At 52.1% G+C, this 16,022-nt stretch overlaps 1 protein-coding gene across 1 annotated transcript in view; it reads right to left on the bottom strand.

Moving 5' to 3' along the window:
• Nucleotides 1-2,877: 2,877 nt before the first annotated feature.
• The window catches only part of map1aa (microtubule-associated protein 1Aa), a 15,458-nt gene continuing 2,313 nt past the window's right edge, over nucleotides 2,878-16,022 (bottom strand). Inside the window, exons 3-7 of the mRNA XM_068738486.1 lie at nucleotides 10,503-10,585; nucleotides 10,136-10,276; nucleotides 3,428-10,046; nucleotides 3,115-3,341; nucleotides 2,878-3,033 (exon numbers count right to left, since the gene is read on the bottom strand). Of these exons, the coding sequence (XP_068594587.1) occupies nucleotides 2,878-3,033; nucleotides 3,115-3,341; nucleotides 3,428-10,046; nucleotides 10,136-10,276; nucleotides 10,503-10,585 (7,226 nt within the window). The remainder of the gene's footprint in view (nucleotides 3,034-3,114; nucleotides 3,342-3,427; nucleotides 10,047-10,135; nucleotides 10,277-10,502; nucleotides 10,586-16,022) is intronic.

Raw genomic sequence — 16,022 nt, 5'->3', positions numbered from 1 at the left:
TCTAAAAGCAGAGCTCGTATTTGATCCGTCAGCAAAACAGGATGGGGCTTTTAACATTAAATGTGCTTTTATTGTGACGAGCATTCATGTAGCAGGCGCGTGTGGGGCGAGGTCGGCCCGTGCTTAAGAAACAGAATTCAGGCTAAATCTGTGTTGTTATTGGGATCCGTGTGAAACGTCGTCGTACTGTAAAGGTGAAAGGTCAAACTGTGTACTCGCAGATTATTATTATTTAAATGGCCCGTTCACTCAAACGGGTCATTTTCACACTTTCTGCTACTGGTTTTATTTTTTAAATACGCTGACTGACATTTCTGCACCTTATTTTACATCTGGATTCCAGAATAGGTGAGAAAATCAGTGTTTATTCTGTGCTGAGCCTTTATTAACCCTTCATAGCCCTTCCTAGAGCCACCTTATAATCACTGAGGGTCGCTTTGGTGTCATGGATTCTGTCCTGTAAAGTAAAACCAACTGAATAAAATGATCGCCTTTTAAAACAACCTCCTGTATTTGATGTTTGAAACTCTGGAATCTTTCTTCCGGGGGGGGGGGATTAAAGCATCTTGTAGTGTCTGTGGACGCCTGAACGCCACACCTGTTTGTGTCCAACCACATTCGTGCTGCTTTATTTTTGACGGGAGATGGAAGTGATGCCACGAGAAAAGAGGAGGCCGTGTTTTACCTTCCAATGTTTTTATTTGGCTCAACCACTCCCCCCCCCCCCCCCCCCCCCTTTCAACACATCTGTTTTTTTTACTTTACCTTTTTAAGCATTTTGTAGAGAGAGAGAAATAATATTGCACTTAAAGGAAAACTAAATAACCCCCGTCTGTCTTGGCAGCACGTTCCTCCTCGGTACCGGATAGCGTAGCGCCTTTCATGTATCATCTTCTACGATAGCATTTCTTTAGCTGTTACAATACAGGGGAACTCCGAAGGTACACATGCACGTACAAGCAGGGCGAGCTGATCAGTCCCAATGAGGATTTGTCTCATTAGATGCCACGGATGTGGGGATGTGGGGATGGGGGGGGGCTGTGTTTTGGGCTCTCAGGCCTTCTGCCGGATCAAGTAAAAGGGGATGGTTCTAATGTTGTAAAACGAGTCCCCGTCTTCCTCCGTGTTTTAACGCTGCGCTGCGTTTGTGCTGCGTAGCGACGCTTTATCCGACTGATCTCACTGCCTGCTTTTTTAACTCTGCAGAAAGACGCCAGTCGGGTTGAAATGCGGGCTTCCTTTAGTGTGATTGCCGAGTCGTCGTGTGATGCACAGTAACCAAGGCAACCAGGAAGTTGGAAGTCCTCCACGGAGGGACGTAAAGGTAATCTGCATCTTCACATTCAACTGGGAGCCGCTGAGGTTCGAGCTCTGGCCCCAGCAGCACTCCGCTTTTTACAAAGGCATCCTTTTTTAAAGACGTGTGTCTGTTGCTCATGCACGAGTTGGGAATAAAATATCACACGCTGGAATATCGGGATCATGAAGCAGCCGGGGGGGGGGCGTGTCGTTTGAGGCGATTGTAGCTGGAAAAAAATCCACAATAATTAAAAGTAAATGGAGAAAATAAAGTTAAAATACTGTGGGTTGTAAATTTCTTGTTTCTAACTTGGGGGGGGGGGGGGGGGTTAAAAACTGCTGTAAGTTTTGCACATCGGTTTGAATTTGTGCTTCTTCGATCGGCGCCTCCAGCAAATGTAAAATGCAACGACTGAAATGCTGAGTTTGTGTTTTTAAAAAGTGCAGTTTTTCTCGCTCAATATTTACAACCGTGACGTCGCAGCAAGAAAACTCACAACGGAGGAGACCAGCTCGCCTCTCTGTTTCTATGACGACGCCTCCCTTCCAGCGCAGCAGGACAGAAAGGCACACATGGGGGGGAACAACCTCACCGCTCCCGTCACTCCAACCAGCCAATCACATTCTCTCCACGCTACCACGCGTCCCTAAAGCTGTAGCAGAATACATTCTTCCATCAGAGTGTTCATAAAGGTGCTCTCTGTGTGAATACGTAGAGACGACCTTTTTCTGGGGCTTTTATCACTTCGCCTTCAGGATCCGCTTTGATATGTCGACTGTTAATACATCACAGACTACAGAAACTATTATATACCGTCGGAAATAACAATTTATACTTTTGAGATAGAATATATGTCACTACAATACATATTTTTCCCTACACTACCGCATATAGAGTATACCGAAAAGACATCTTGAAAGGACCGCTGGGGGAGGGGGGGGGGGGGGGTTGGACGTTTTGTACCTCGCTATGTCGGTAGGAGGAACAAAGTTTCATATCGGGAATATTTTAGGCGAAAGACGGGAAGGTAAAAACTGTAAAAGCTATCAGGATTAGCCACCTGGAATTTTTACCCAGCGTCCGACAAAGTTGGAGTATTCCGTAAAACTCGATTAAAACAGAATGTGATAACATCTGAAACGTTTAGTACAAAGACGATCGATGTGTCAATAACTTATTAATATCTGTGTTCAATTGGCTTTAAAATGATTTTGCATGTCATTACATTCCTCTTTTAATGACATTTCAAATGAAATAAAAAGTCCCAGCATTTTGGGATTAGGTTGGTGTTAAATCGATCACCGGTAATTTCGAAGCCTGTTGCAAATTTGTGCTTTTGACTGGAGCCAATTAGAGAACAAGAACTCGATCGCCGAGGGCGGAGCCGACAGGAATCTACCTGCCTGTAACACAAATGGTGAAAGTCACCATTAAATAATAATAGACGGTCATCCGGATGCGCTTGTGCTTTCGGTGAAGGACTTACAACACGATCAGACACGCATCGGATCGGCCGATGAAGAATGCCACTTAAAAACCGATCTACCCTGGGGAGGGACGAAGAGGAGAAGCGGATCTTAAAACTCGATCTTGCAGGCGGGGAAAGACTCGTCCTGCATGACCACGGTGCTGCTGGACGCCAGGACCATGACGTTGAGCTCCTGCTGCCTCTCGTGGGTTTGCTGGTACCAGTCCCGGGTCACCTCCGTGTCATGGGTGGGGATCAGCGTCACCTGAGACGGACGCGAGAGAAGACGGCTTGTTGTTATTCGCTGGACGCCATGGCGGGAACGGCGCCGAGTTGGACGAGGTACCTGTAGGTTTGACCCCCACTGGGCTTTGCCCTCCAACAGGGCGTCGAGCACGGCCCGGCTCGGTTCGCCGCCCGCGCCGTCGTTACCGCTCGCCACGTAGTACGCGGCGCGGATGCGCTTGAAAAACTCCTGGTCCACGTTCTTGGCGCTGCAGTGGTTGGGAACGTAGGCCAAGTCCACGTAAATGGGAAGACCGGGAGCAGCCGAGGAGCCGGACTTCTGAGGACCTGAGTGGGGGGAAGGAAACCACCGAGTCACCGAGCGAACGGAACCTTTGACCTGAGATCATCCCTCCCCCGTTCGCGCTCCTCACCCGAGCTGCTCTTGACCCCGTTAACCAGGCTCTTGCCGGGGTTGTAGCTCGACCTGGAGAGGTCGTCGTCCTTGGAGCCCTGTCCGTCTGACAGGCGAGACGTGCGCGAGCTCTTGTCGGCCTCCTTCTTCTTCAGCGAGGCGCTGCGAGGAGACGCCGCCCGCTTCGCCGGCATGGGCGACCTCTTGCGCCTGGCTGGAGACGACGACTTGGTCTTCCCCAGGCCTTTTTTAAAGCCTTTAGCCTTTAGCTCTTTCTTCACGGAGACCTGATCCAAAGACTCTGGATCCACCATGCACACGTCTGGGCGTGGGGGTGGAGGAGGAGGGTCCACGGCGGGAGCGGGGGGAGGGTCGCGATGGCTGCCCGCTCGTGTGGCAGTTAATTTGTCACAAGGCAAGTAGTCTACCTCCTCGTCAGAGTCCACGCCCCCTCCCCCAGCGGCGGGGGGGTACTCCTCAGTGCCGGGAAGCAGATCAGAGTCTGACTGGGAAGCTAAAGACTCACTGACAGAAGTGGGGGGCGTGTCCTCTGTGGCCAGCCCCAGCGCTGCTGACACGCCCCCAGCCGGGGGCGCGGAGCCGCTCTGTGGCTCATGGTGACGGGTCGACTGGCTTGCCCCTCGTTTTATTGATGAATTGCGCTCGTCGCCCTGCGATTGGTCACTTCTGCACCCTTCCTCCTCATCCTCATCCTCGTCGCTGGAGAAATGGCGCGTTATTGGGTTGATAAAAGATGGCGACAGGTCGTGTTGGCGCTGCCTGCCCTCCGAGGAGGAGGAGTACCCGGGGGAGGTGCGACTTATGTAAGAAGCTCCCGCGGGGTCATCGCCAGCGAGATCCTGATCACTGTCGTCTTCGTCTTCGTCGTCTTCGTCGTACTGCCCGCCTTGGCTGCACTCCTCGGTGTAGAAAGGCGTGCACAGCGGCTGGCCGGGGGACGTGAGTGAAAGTGGGCGGGGCGGGTGCTCGGGCTCCATTTCACGCTCCTCCTCAAACTCGTCATCGTGACGGTAGTGGGGAGGGGAGTCTCCTGGCACCATGCCTATTTGGGGCTTTGACACCTCCCACCCATAGGCGCCCTTGTGACCTGTTGTCCCCTCCCTGGACTCCACCTTAGCTGGACCTGAGGATTCACCACTGGCTGCTGCTCCAGAAAGGAGGGGGGACCTTGGACTAACCTCTGTGGGACCATTGGCGGTGTCCGGCTGGCCGGCGAGAGGAGGCGAAGGCACGTATGGCCCGAGGACATCAGGGAGGACGCCACTGGCTGTGGAGACGCCTCCAGGCAGGACGCCGGAAGGGGACTTGCGAGTCGTCTCACACATGTACGCGTCTTCGTCCTCCTCTTCGCTGCTGTCGGTCTCTTCAAAGTAATGCTTGCCTTCTATGTCTGGGCGCGGCGAGGAGGTGACGCCGAACAGAGCAGCGCTGGCAGCCTCTTTGTCTGCAGATTCAGAGAACGGTCCTGCCAAGGCCCCAAAGCCAACAGCTGGGTCCACCTTTGACCCCTCGGGCCATTTGGGCTTATAGAAGCACTCCATCTTGGGGCTTTTGTCTCCACCCAATGAAGTCCCTTGCTCCTTCGTGTCCTTGGCAAAGGCGGTAGAGGAAAGTGAGGTGAAGGACTTCATCTCCTCAAACGGACTCATGGGCGAGAAGGGGGCCAGGCTGGAGCCGGACTCGACTGCGGTTCCGGCCGTGGTCCGTTTTTCAGACACTTCCAGATAGTCATCCATGGGAGCAGCGCCGCTGGAGAATGGACACTCCGTGACCGACGGGTGTTCGTCTTTAAAGGAGGAGTACTCGAAGAGAGGCTCAGCAGGCGTTTCCAGCTCCTCCCCAAATTGGCGGCTGGTGGATCGGGAGCCCGAGGTGGAAGAGGAGTAGCTGTAGGCCGAAGACGAGGAGTATCCGGGCGCGGCAGCGGCGGTTGTGAGTTGAAAGCTTGTGTCCGCTGCTTCCTTACTTGGATGGTCGGGTGTCTGATCGGCGCTGTCGTTTCGGTAATAGCTTTCCTCCGATTTCAAGGTGACGTCGTCTCGACTCTTGTCCGTCACTTGACTGGAGAAAGAGGACTCTTTCCCGCCTCTTCCGTGTGAGCATTCCAACGCCGAGGGGAGGGCGGCGGAACCTGCAGCCCCTACGTCCACCGTCTTCCCGCTGTCCGTCTTAGAACTGTCCTCGGTCTTTGTGATTGGTTTAGACTCGTTTTCTTTCAGACTCGGCGTCCCCTCCCTCTCAAAGCCGTGACCCCCCCGAGCAACCATCCATTCAGGCTCATCTGAAAGGAGCCTTTCGCTCATTGGACTTTTTACGCCTTTCTCAGACATCTCTATGGCACCTTTCTCTATATCCGAATCAACAGCGCCATCATCTTCCTCCTCCTCCTCCTCCTCATCGTCCTCCATCTCGTCCTCTTCGTCAACGTCGTCGTAGTCCTCCTCATCCCTTGCTGTGAGCTTTGTCATATCGACCTCCAGGCGCGCTCCTTTCTCAGTGTAGACGGAGGAGGGGCTTATCCGAGTCTTCGTGTCCGATTGACCGTCTAAACGGGACGAGGCCTGAAGCCTGTCGTCCGACGGGCTACCCGTCCCGTCCTCAGACGTCCTTCCTTCGACCTCTTTTTCAATGGCGGGTGGATGAGCAGTGCTCTTGGAGTCGAGCCACGATGAGGCGGAGGATTCTTCTCCATAAGCAAAGCCTTCCTTTTCTGACACCGTGTCTCTGATCGGCGACTGACGCTCGCGTCCTTCACCGTCCTTCGCCGTCTGTCCTCCGGACTCCTGCTGATACGAGTCGGAGTCCACTGAGCTCGTTTTGCTGTCGTAAATGTCGCTGTAGGAGAACGTCTTTCCGTGCACGTACGGCGTGTCTTGTCTTATATATGCCGCTTTTTCTTTGCCCTCCTTCTCTGGGAAGTCAAACAAACTGAAATGAACACTTTTCTCCGACTCTTTAGCGTCGACGTCTTCCTTCTCTGGGCTTTCACATTCCAAGCCTGCGTTGCTTTGCTCCGTTGACGAAGGCTTAGACTCTACCCCGCTGAGGACCTCGTCTTCTCTCTCGTCCTCATCTTCCTCTTCATCATCAGAGTACATTATTTGCGGTTTTGGTTTGTCCCCTTGGTTGAAAGACACCCGGGTCATGTCCGAGCCCTTCGGCGCCGTTTCTATTTCGGCCGGTTTTGACTCGAAGGCGTAGTCCTCATCCAAAAAGCAACCTTCCTTTGCCTCCATCAGCTTGGCCTTGATAGTAGGCTGAAGATCTTCTTTAGCGTAGCGCTCCTCTTCCTCTTCGCTGTCTTCGGGCGATCCTTCCGATGCTTCCGATGGCGTCTTGTCACCTGGAAGGCCGATTAAGGAGGCGTTGTCTGAGACGGCGATGGGTTTATCTGTTTTCTGGGAGGAAGCTTTGTCATCGGCCACAGCTTCCGTCCTGAAGGGCTTCTCGTCCGTTGGGGAGTAGCCCCCGCTCGTACGTACGGAATGTGGAGGCGAGGCCAGCTTCACGGTGCTGTCGTCGGGGCTTAGACATCGCTCCTCGCTGTCCTGCCTCGAGTGGGACTCGAACCCAGTGGAGAACGATGGCGGCGGTGAACCAGCTTTTGTCATGAAGAGATCGTGGCCTTCCCTGACGACCTTTGTGGGAGAATGCCGGTCGGTAGAGTAGGGAGGGGGAGAGAACATGGCAGAAGCGTGTTCATAGCCCTCCTGGAGTTTACCCAGGGGAATGTCGACATTTGGGGTCTGGTCCTCGTCGTCGTCCTCTTCGTCGTCTTCTTCTTCGTGGACTGGTCTGATCTTTGACTCCGCCTCCATCTCAGGAATGCTGGGTTGGTATTCGTCGGACGAGGGAGACTTGAAGCATTTGTCGTCCTCCAGCGACGAGGTGGGTGAGATGGTTCCTGCCGAGTGGAGGTAGTCCTTCCCCTGGATGGTCTCACCACGTAACGGGATGCTGTGGGTGGGGTCAATCAGCAGGGCGCTCCGCCCACAGCCCTCCGTCTGAGGCGCCATCGTAGAAGCCGCCGACTGGTCCTCGGCTACAGATGTGGCGAAGGACGAGAGCTTGTCGTATTCGGTGATGGACGTCGCCGAGGAGATGTGCTCCTCCTCTGCAAGAGGAGCATGAACGATAGCAGGGTACGGTGCGGGCTCAGGCTCATGACCTCCCGGGAAGACTCTGGGTTTGACCCCCGGAGCAGACATGGCAGAGCTCTTCATCTCTTTCATGCCGTGCATGGAGTCAAAGGTTCCGGGGACATCGGGGACAGAGACGTCATTGGAGGCCACGTTGTAGCGCAGCTGTGGGATCCTCTCTTCCGTTTCCTCGTGGCTCTCCTCGTCAGAGATGGTCTGCTCGGTCTCGGAGTAGACGGGAATGGTCTCGTCTTGGATGAAGGAAAACGGGTCCGAGGCGGCGGCGGCGGCGGAGCCAGACAGAGACGAGGGTTTCTGTCCACTGGGCTTGGTGTCCCACTCCCTTCCAGCTCTTTCCATTTTATATTTCAGGACCTTGTCGTCTTCGGTTCCTTCAAATTCAGCTTTTTCAATGACGTCCCCGTCCTCCTCCGAGCTGTCACTCTTCTTCGAGCTGTCTTTTCTGTCGTACTTCTCCATTGTCTCCTCTTCGTACTTCCTTTCGAAGCCATCGCCCGCTCCCTTCGTTGCAGCGGCTGCAACCTGTCCCGATGCGCCCTTGTCTTTGCTGTCCCATTGGAGCGGGGATTTGGGTGGGGAGGGTTTTGTCTCAGCGGCTGTAGGTTGGACTTTCTCTTCAGGGAAAACTAAGGAAGACATTTTAGTGTCTGTGAACAACGAATGCCCAGACATCACATCATTCTGGATCGGTACGCTCTTGACCTTCGACATCTCCTCTTGCTTCAGAACCTCAAAGTCCTCGGTGAGGTCCTCTGGAGAGGACACAATGGACCTGTCGGCCAAAGCTGCGGCCGCGACCTCTTCAGGAATGTTCTTTGGGACCGGCGTCTTCTTATTGGCTTCCTCTTTAATGGCTTTATTCTTGTCCGTCTTGGGTTTAACGTGAGTCTTGGCCTTGTGCAGAGTTTTCCTCACTTCGGGGGTGAGCGGCTTCAGGTCAGGCTTCGCTATTTTTCTCAGTTCCGGTTTACTTGTGTCCTTCTTTTTGTCCTCCTTCACTTTGCCTCCTTTTTTCTCTTCTTTTCTTATGTTCTCGTCCTTTTTTACCTCACGCTTCTCTTTCTTGATTTCCTTCTTCTCTTTGTCTTTCTTTTCGTCCATTTTGGACACTCTGTCCTGCTTGGAAGTTTTTTCCTTGGACATTTTCTTTTTCTCTGACGGGGGGGCCGCCTCGCTGTTCCTCTGCTGCTTGGTTGCTTTCAGACTTTCGCCTTTGAGTTTCTTCTCTTCTTTCTTTTCTACTTTATTCTCTTTAGCGCCGTCGCCTTTGGTCTCGTCCTCCCGTCCGCTGGTGTCTTTCTTCGCCGATTTAGAATGTGGCTTGGGCGAAGACTTGAGGCTCTCTTTGCTGTCAGCTCTTGGCCTCGTTTTCGTCTGTTTGACGACGGGTGGAGGCGCGCCGGAGGACATGTCTTTTTGGGTTGCCACTGGGTAACGCAGGAAGTCGAGGTGCTTCATCTTCTCAAGGCCTTCAAAGATTTTAGTCTGAGGTGCATTTCCAGGGAAGAGCACCCTCACTATCTTTTCTGTTGGACGGTGAGGCATCCAAACGATGAGAGCGGCAACGGATGTCAAATAGGGAACGGATATCTCCCCTTCTTTTCCGTTGGACATCGTGATCCCCGTCTTGGCTTTGCTGTTTCCAGCCCACTTCTGCATGAGGAACTGCATCTCTTTGCTCTCTTTTACAGGATTCAAGACGTACATGTCCAACTTCCCCACGCCGAGTTTGTGGAACAGTGTGATGGGCTCGATGGTGTTGCTGACCACCCTGTGAAGGGGCTCCGGTGTGATGCCAAGCTTGCTCAGGTACTGCAATGCGAGAGACGCTTCCTCAATGCTTCTCTTCACCTTCAGTGTGGACTCGGGCATCCGGAGCTTTTCAGGGACGTTAAAAAATACAATTCCAAGCTCGGGGGAGATTAAGTTCCTCATCCACTCGCCGTTACTGCTGGAGCCGGATCCCTGGTTATGCTCCTCCTCCTGCTCGGCAATCTTTCTTTGGAACAAGCCGTTGATGCCGGGGAGGTTGTCGGCACCGATGTGGGTGAGCAGGACGGAGTCGATCCTGTCCAGATGGCGGACCAGCTTCCAGAAGCAAGACTTCCGTTCAGACCCTCCGTCCACCAGGATGTTGAACCCATTGACGGCAAACAGAGCAGAGTCCCCCCTGCCTCCGGGGAAGATGTAGCAGCATGGTTTGGACAGCTTTAGAAATCCTCCAGAGGTCGGGGGCTCCAGAAGGTCAAAGGACGACGGCACGTCCACTGTCTCTGAGATGTAGTCGGTGAATTCTGTTACTCCGTCCATCTTGGGGAGGTGGGGTTCAGGGTTTAGGCGGTATTCCAGATTTTGGAGGAACTGCTGGCCAAGGGCGCTCCAGCCCCCGTCTCCCTGACAGCAAACTGTGAGCCTGGAAAGCTGCTCTGATGAGGCCTTGGACAGGCGTTCAATCACCTGGACAAACAAAGACAAGACAAAGTAAAATAAAATAACGGCGCCGAAGCGTGTTGGGTCGTTTGTGAGGAGATCACAACGCGGTTTACCTCAGGGCTGGAGATGATGTCAGAGAAGTGCTGCCAGGTGAAGGCTCCACCTCGTAGCAGGATGTCGCCTCCGCGTTCAGAGCTCTGGCCGCTCAGGATCAGCAACTTCTGCCCGGAAGCATCGGTGATCAGAGAGCGGATCTGGATCGAGGACAGAGCAACGATTACGAGAACAGATGGCATCGAGTTTTTGCAGGTAAAGTTCTTGCAAATGTTTCCTCTTCTTCAGATCAACAAAGTGAAAGTGTGTCGGACTGAACAGTCTCGGTGTGACACCGACTCCACGCCATCACAAGACGACGTGGCGTCCCCGACGACCCCCGACCGCGAGGGGCCCCGCCGGGAACTTCGTCCTCTCGGGTCTCACCTCCGCAACGCCACTCTCCTCCGATGGGTTCACCAACACCGCCGTCTGGAGGGCGTCGCTCTGATACCGGAGAATCCTCTGGCCTACGGGAAAGCACAAGACGCCGATGACAAGGAAATGCGTGACCGCTTCCGGGACAGATCGCAAAGACTAGCTGTGAAAACTGTCGTCCTTAGTGGTGAGGCAAAAAAAAAAAAAAACTACTGCCATGCATGACGGCGTCCATATATGGTCTTCCTGTTCACAGACGGCTGCATCGACATCCTCCGCCGACCTCGGGCTAGAGCCCGCCGCTCGGTTTAAACACCTCAACCTCCGTTGCTATGGCGAGGCCTCTCTGGCTGTTGCTGCTAGCTGAGTTACACTGACCCAGTCTCGGATGAGGGAGACGCATTGCAGCATTTCAGCGAGAGGGAGGGAGGGGGGAGTGTGCATACAGCCGCTCAAGACGCTGGAGGTGAAGGCAAGCAGCGGCGTTTTGAGGATGAAGACGCTTCATCCGAGGATCTATTTTCAGCACCAAAGACGCTGCCGGTTCTTCCTCCGCCCTTAAAACACCGTCGCAGGCGAGGAAACGAGCGCTAGGTCAAATCTGCGCTCTAATGGTCGCCATGCAGGGAAATAAAGAAGAGCCGCCGACCCACATGTTGGTGTGGATCTGTGAGAGCTACGCGCCTGATTTGGGCCACGCAGCCGTCGTCAAAGGGCGTCGACTCAGTAGAGCGCTCGCCTCGGCTAATCCTGCAGGTTTATTTAACGCCTTTTTCCTGCGCTGTGGAGGTTTCTCCGTTCAGAAACGGGAGCCGGACCATGATCCCTTGCTGCTCCCCCCCCCCCCCCCCCGCCGGCGAACGCTCTTGCACTCTTGAGGAGCCTTTTAAAGGCATCGCTCTTCTCATTCCTCCTCCAGGTCTTTCACGACATCAGTCAGATGGTTGTCATGGAAACGCTCGGTACCACAGACCAATCGGGGGGGGGGGGGGGGGGCATTACTGTGACTTGTGACCCTCCGTCGGATCACATGAGGACCCAGGAGGTTGCTGTAAATGATGGTCATAAGACTCCTCCCACCACCAAAAGCACGCACGGTTTTTATGATACTCTAGAATAAGCCACACCCCTCAACCAAAGTCTGCTGGGATTGGCCGCCGTCTCCTCCACGGGACAAGCGGTCACGAAAGAATGCTGGATCTGATTCGGTGCTTCGAAACGTACCAACGAGTCGGACGCTAAGATTAAACACACAGAGCTGAAAATAGTCCCTGGGTTGCCGTGCCAACGTCTATTGTTGCATTTAGAGCGCCTAATGTTCACGATGCCAGCGACACGCTTTCTGCCCACGCTTTGGGCCAGGAGGAATGTCAGCTGTGTTTTCCCTGTGAAAAGGAAACCGTGTCAGTCCAGACGACACGATTCTCCTCCCGCAGCGGGGGGCGGGGGGGGGGGGGGGGGGGGGGGGGGGCGAGGCCTGCGATGCCGCCGCCCAGCGGGAAGCGGCGCTGAGCGGATACGTGGACGACAGCTCGACAGTTGGGACATCGGCTCGCCATCTAAGCATAACACATAAATGGGGATGAAAAGTGGGACCGCGTCTCCGGAACGCAGGAACAGGGACGTCAGCGTGGCGTGCAGCACATGACCTCACCCTGAGGCATGATGGGAGTTCCCCCCCCCCCCCCCCCCCCACAGGCCTTCGTGTCCACGCGCTGCAGAATCAGCGTTTTAAACTCCGCTTATAGTTGGGAGAGAAATCGATTAATTTAAGACTTTGCTTTTGTCTTCTGGGATCGGAAACTAAATTTCTATTCAATTATCGGAGAAAATGATCGGCAAGTTAACAGAGATGGAACCGTCAATCAATGAGGACAGGTTCTGTTGATCAGATAGTCGATTCATGTCGTAGTCGATTTCTGGGAAGTTGTGAATTCTTCACTTTAAATTTTACGGGTCTAAATCTGGAAAATTAATGAATTGATAATAAAAAGTCAAAATAGTAGAAAATGTCAATCATGATCAATTTTGTGCTTGATTACTTTTATCGATTAACTGATTGATGAATCTTCTATAGATGCATGCGCGGCCTGAGAAGAGTTAATGTCCTCCATGTTTGAGCGCTCACAGCTGTCATGCCTATTTTTGGTCTGGCTGGTTTCATCATCCTGAAGTTATCCGGAGACGGAAGTCTGATCCACATCCAAAGGACGGAGCGAGCCGGACCAGAACAGGCGGTCAGCTGCTGCCTTCAGGTCGGGAACGTGAGTCAGCGTGGATCTGACGCTCCCACAGAGGATGGGAACAAAGGTCGCGACCCCATCCTGAGGAGCTTCTAAAAAGAAACGATAAAGGAAATCTTTACGCTGCGATCGATGAATCGGTTGATCGTCGACGCTCCAGAACAAACGGCTATCAACGGTAAAATAAAAGGGTTTACTTTTTTGGTTTAACCTTTATTTAACCAGGTAAGTCAGTTGAGAATTACTTTCTCTTTCTCAATAACGACCTGGACCTGAAGTTGTTTTTTGGTGGTGGGAGGAAGCCGGAGAACCAGGAGAACCCACACAGACACGGGGAGAACATGCAAACTCCTCCCAGAAAAGCCGCAAGTTGGATTTGAACCTGCGACCTTCTTGCTGTCTCCAATGGACTTTCATCTCAGTTATTGTGAAAATGCTTTTGTTTGTTTACATCATAAAAGCGTTAAAATAGATTTGCCAGGAAACGACTTCCAGAATTCATTTTAAATAACAGCCAGAAACAAATTACAGAAACGACATTCCAACATTTAAAGTGAAAAACGATTTCCTATTTGGGCGGCCTGAGGCTTGATTCTTTCTATCCAGGTTGTAGTTACATCCGACACATGCTACTATGCTGAAGGATGGCTGTTTCTATCCAGGTTGTAGTTGTATCTGACGCATGCTACTATGCTGATGGGTGGCTGTTTCCATCCAGGTTGTAGTTACATCCGACACATGCTACTATGCTGAAGGATGGCTGTTTCCATCCAGGTTGTAGTTACATCCGACACATGCTACTATGCTGAAAGATGGCTGTTTCTATCCAGGTTGTACATAGTGTAAGTTGCGTCCGACACATGCTACTATGCTGAAGGATGGCTGTTTCTATCCAGTTTGTAGTTACATCCGACACATGCTACTGTGCTGAAGGATGGCTGTTTCCATCCAGGTTGTAGTTACATCCGACACATGCTACTATGCTGAAGGATGGCTGTTTCTATCCAGTTTGTAGTTACATCCGACACATGCTACTATGCTGAAGGATGGCTGTTTCTATCCAGGTTGTAGTTACATCCGACACATGCTACTATGCTGAAGGATGGCTGTTTCTATCCAGGTTGTAGTTACGTCCGACACATGCTACTATGCTGAAGGATGGCTGTTTCTATCCAGTTTGTAGTTACATCCGACACATGCTACTATGCTGAAGGATGGCTGTTTCTATCCAGGTTGTAGTTACATCCGACACATGCTACTATGCTGAAGGATGGCTGTTTCTATCCAGGTTGTACATAGTGTAAGTTGCGTCCGACACATGCTACTATGCTGAAGGATGGCTGTTTCTATCCAGGTTGTAGTTACATCCGACACATGCTACTATGCTGAAGGATGGCTGTTTCTATCCAGGTTGTAGTTACATCCGACACATGCTACTATGCTGAAGGATGGCTGTTTCTATCCAGTTTGTAGTTACATCTGACACATGATACTATGCTGAAGGATGGCTGTTTCTATCCAGGTTGTAGTTACATCCGACACATGCTACTATGCTGAAGGCCGGCCTGCAGCAGCGCTTCCTTTACTCACGGTCGTTGCTGCTGATGCGGCTCTCCGGCTCTCCGGCTCTCCGGCTGTCAGATTCCTTCACGCATCATTTGCATGCGGGCTGCTGCTCCAGATTAACGTTACACAACAAGCAGCTGATCCAACCTCCGGTGCGGTCCGGTCCGATCCCGTCCGGTCGGTCCGCGGATCTCTCTCCCTCTCTCTTTCTGCACCTTTTCTGCGCAAAGCAAGCCGACAAGACGCGCACACCCGCGGCCTGCGTGCAGCCCGTGGTCGGGTCTAACGGGAGAATACGGCTCCGTCCTTCACCGGATGATGGCGCGGAGGGTTGGGGCGGGGATGCTGCTCGGGATGAGGATGAGGAAGAGGATGAGGATGAGGCTGAAGGCTGGCTCGGCCTGGAACGGCTCGACACCTACACGCTCGCGCTGCTTTCACGAACCCGTCGTAAATTCCACCTCCGGAAGAACCAGATTGACTGTTCAGGATTTTTTTTTTTTTAAATGTCCAGCCAAGAAACGAAGTGGTGATTTTTAATTTTTTTTAATTTTGCTATTTAAGAACTTTTTCCTGTTTTTATTTCAGCATTTATTGTGATTTAAAGTAAAACTTTGGCTCATTTTGTGAATGAACTTTCTCTGACATGAGTGTAGAAGTTAAATACGGCTTTGCCTCCTCCTCAGAAGTTAATGTTAATATTGGGGGGGGGGGGGGGGTCGGTGGTCTTCAAACAGCAGCTGCTGCGTGGGACGGAGACGGACTAGAATAGACTTCTATAAACTCTGAACGATTCGACAAAGGGAGGCCGGCGCGTCGCTGCAGACGTGTGCGACTCTGTTCTTTAAATAACTTCTGATTTTTGGGTGTCTTTGATACAGAAATAGCTCCCAAGTTATTTTGTCCCACTGAGGCTCCTGTAGCTCGCCGGTCTCACCTGTCTGCTGATCAGGACTCAGGTATTTACACCTTCCTGTAGATCTGGAGTTGATAGAATCTCCAACATCTTTAAAGCATGTATCTTTATTTTCATTTCTAAAATGCCTTTTTATGGATGAGCTGTGTTTTTTATATTCAGGTCTACATATTGGAGTATCGTTTGCTTCCTGTCTGCCACGCCCTTCATGCCAGACATGCCTTTTGTCTTTCCCCTCCTCCTCCCCTCCTCTCCTCCCTCCTCCTCTCACATGAGTCAGACTCTCCGCTCGGACTCGTGTGCGGCAGGTCAGACGATGAGCTGCTAATCGCAGGCTACATTTCTAAGATGATGTGTTTTTTAACACCCAGAAACACAGCAAATACTGTGTATTTACAGCATATTATACATATATAATACAGCAAAAACGTCAATACTGTATGTCCCATCATGCATTATTGTAAAGGGCCAAATACTCCATCACTTTGGTCCTAAATGTCAAGCATCATGGATTCAGTCACGCATCCATTGTCCCCAGAGGATGAACCTTGGAGGATCAATCAGCTCCACACCGTCAGCTGTTTGGGTAATAATGGTGCAAATTAGCAGCTGTTAGCATCCTGGAAACGTTTGAGCCGAGAGGAGAGCATTCTGAATGACAGGTAACAGATGTAGGGGGCGCTCACGAGTCAGTCCAAAATGAATGGGGCTCTATGGAGATGAAAATATGAAAGATTGTTTTTGGTGTTTAAATGTTATTCAGCAGGGAGAACACTCTGGTGAGCTGATGTCCAGATAAGCTGA

Source organism: Brachionichthys hirsutus, chromosome 1 (genome assembly GCF_040956055.1).
Source record: "Brachionichthys hirsutus isolate HB-005 chromosome 1, CSIRO-AGI_Bhir_v1, whole genome shotgun sequence".
NCBI lineage: Eukaryota > Metazoa > Chordata > Actinopteri > Lophiiformes > Brachionichthyidae > Brachionichthys > Brachionichthys hirsutus.
This window is presented reverse-complemented; position numbering and strand designations above follow the sequence as displayed.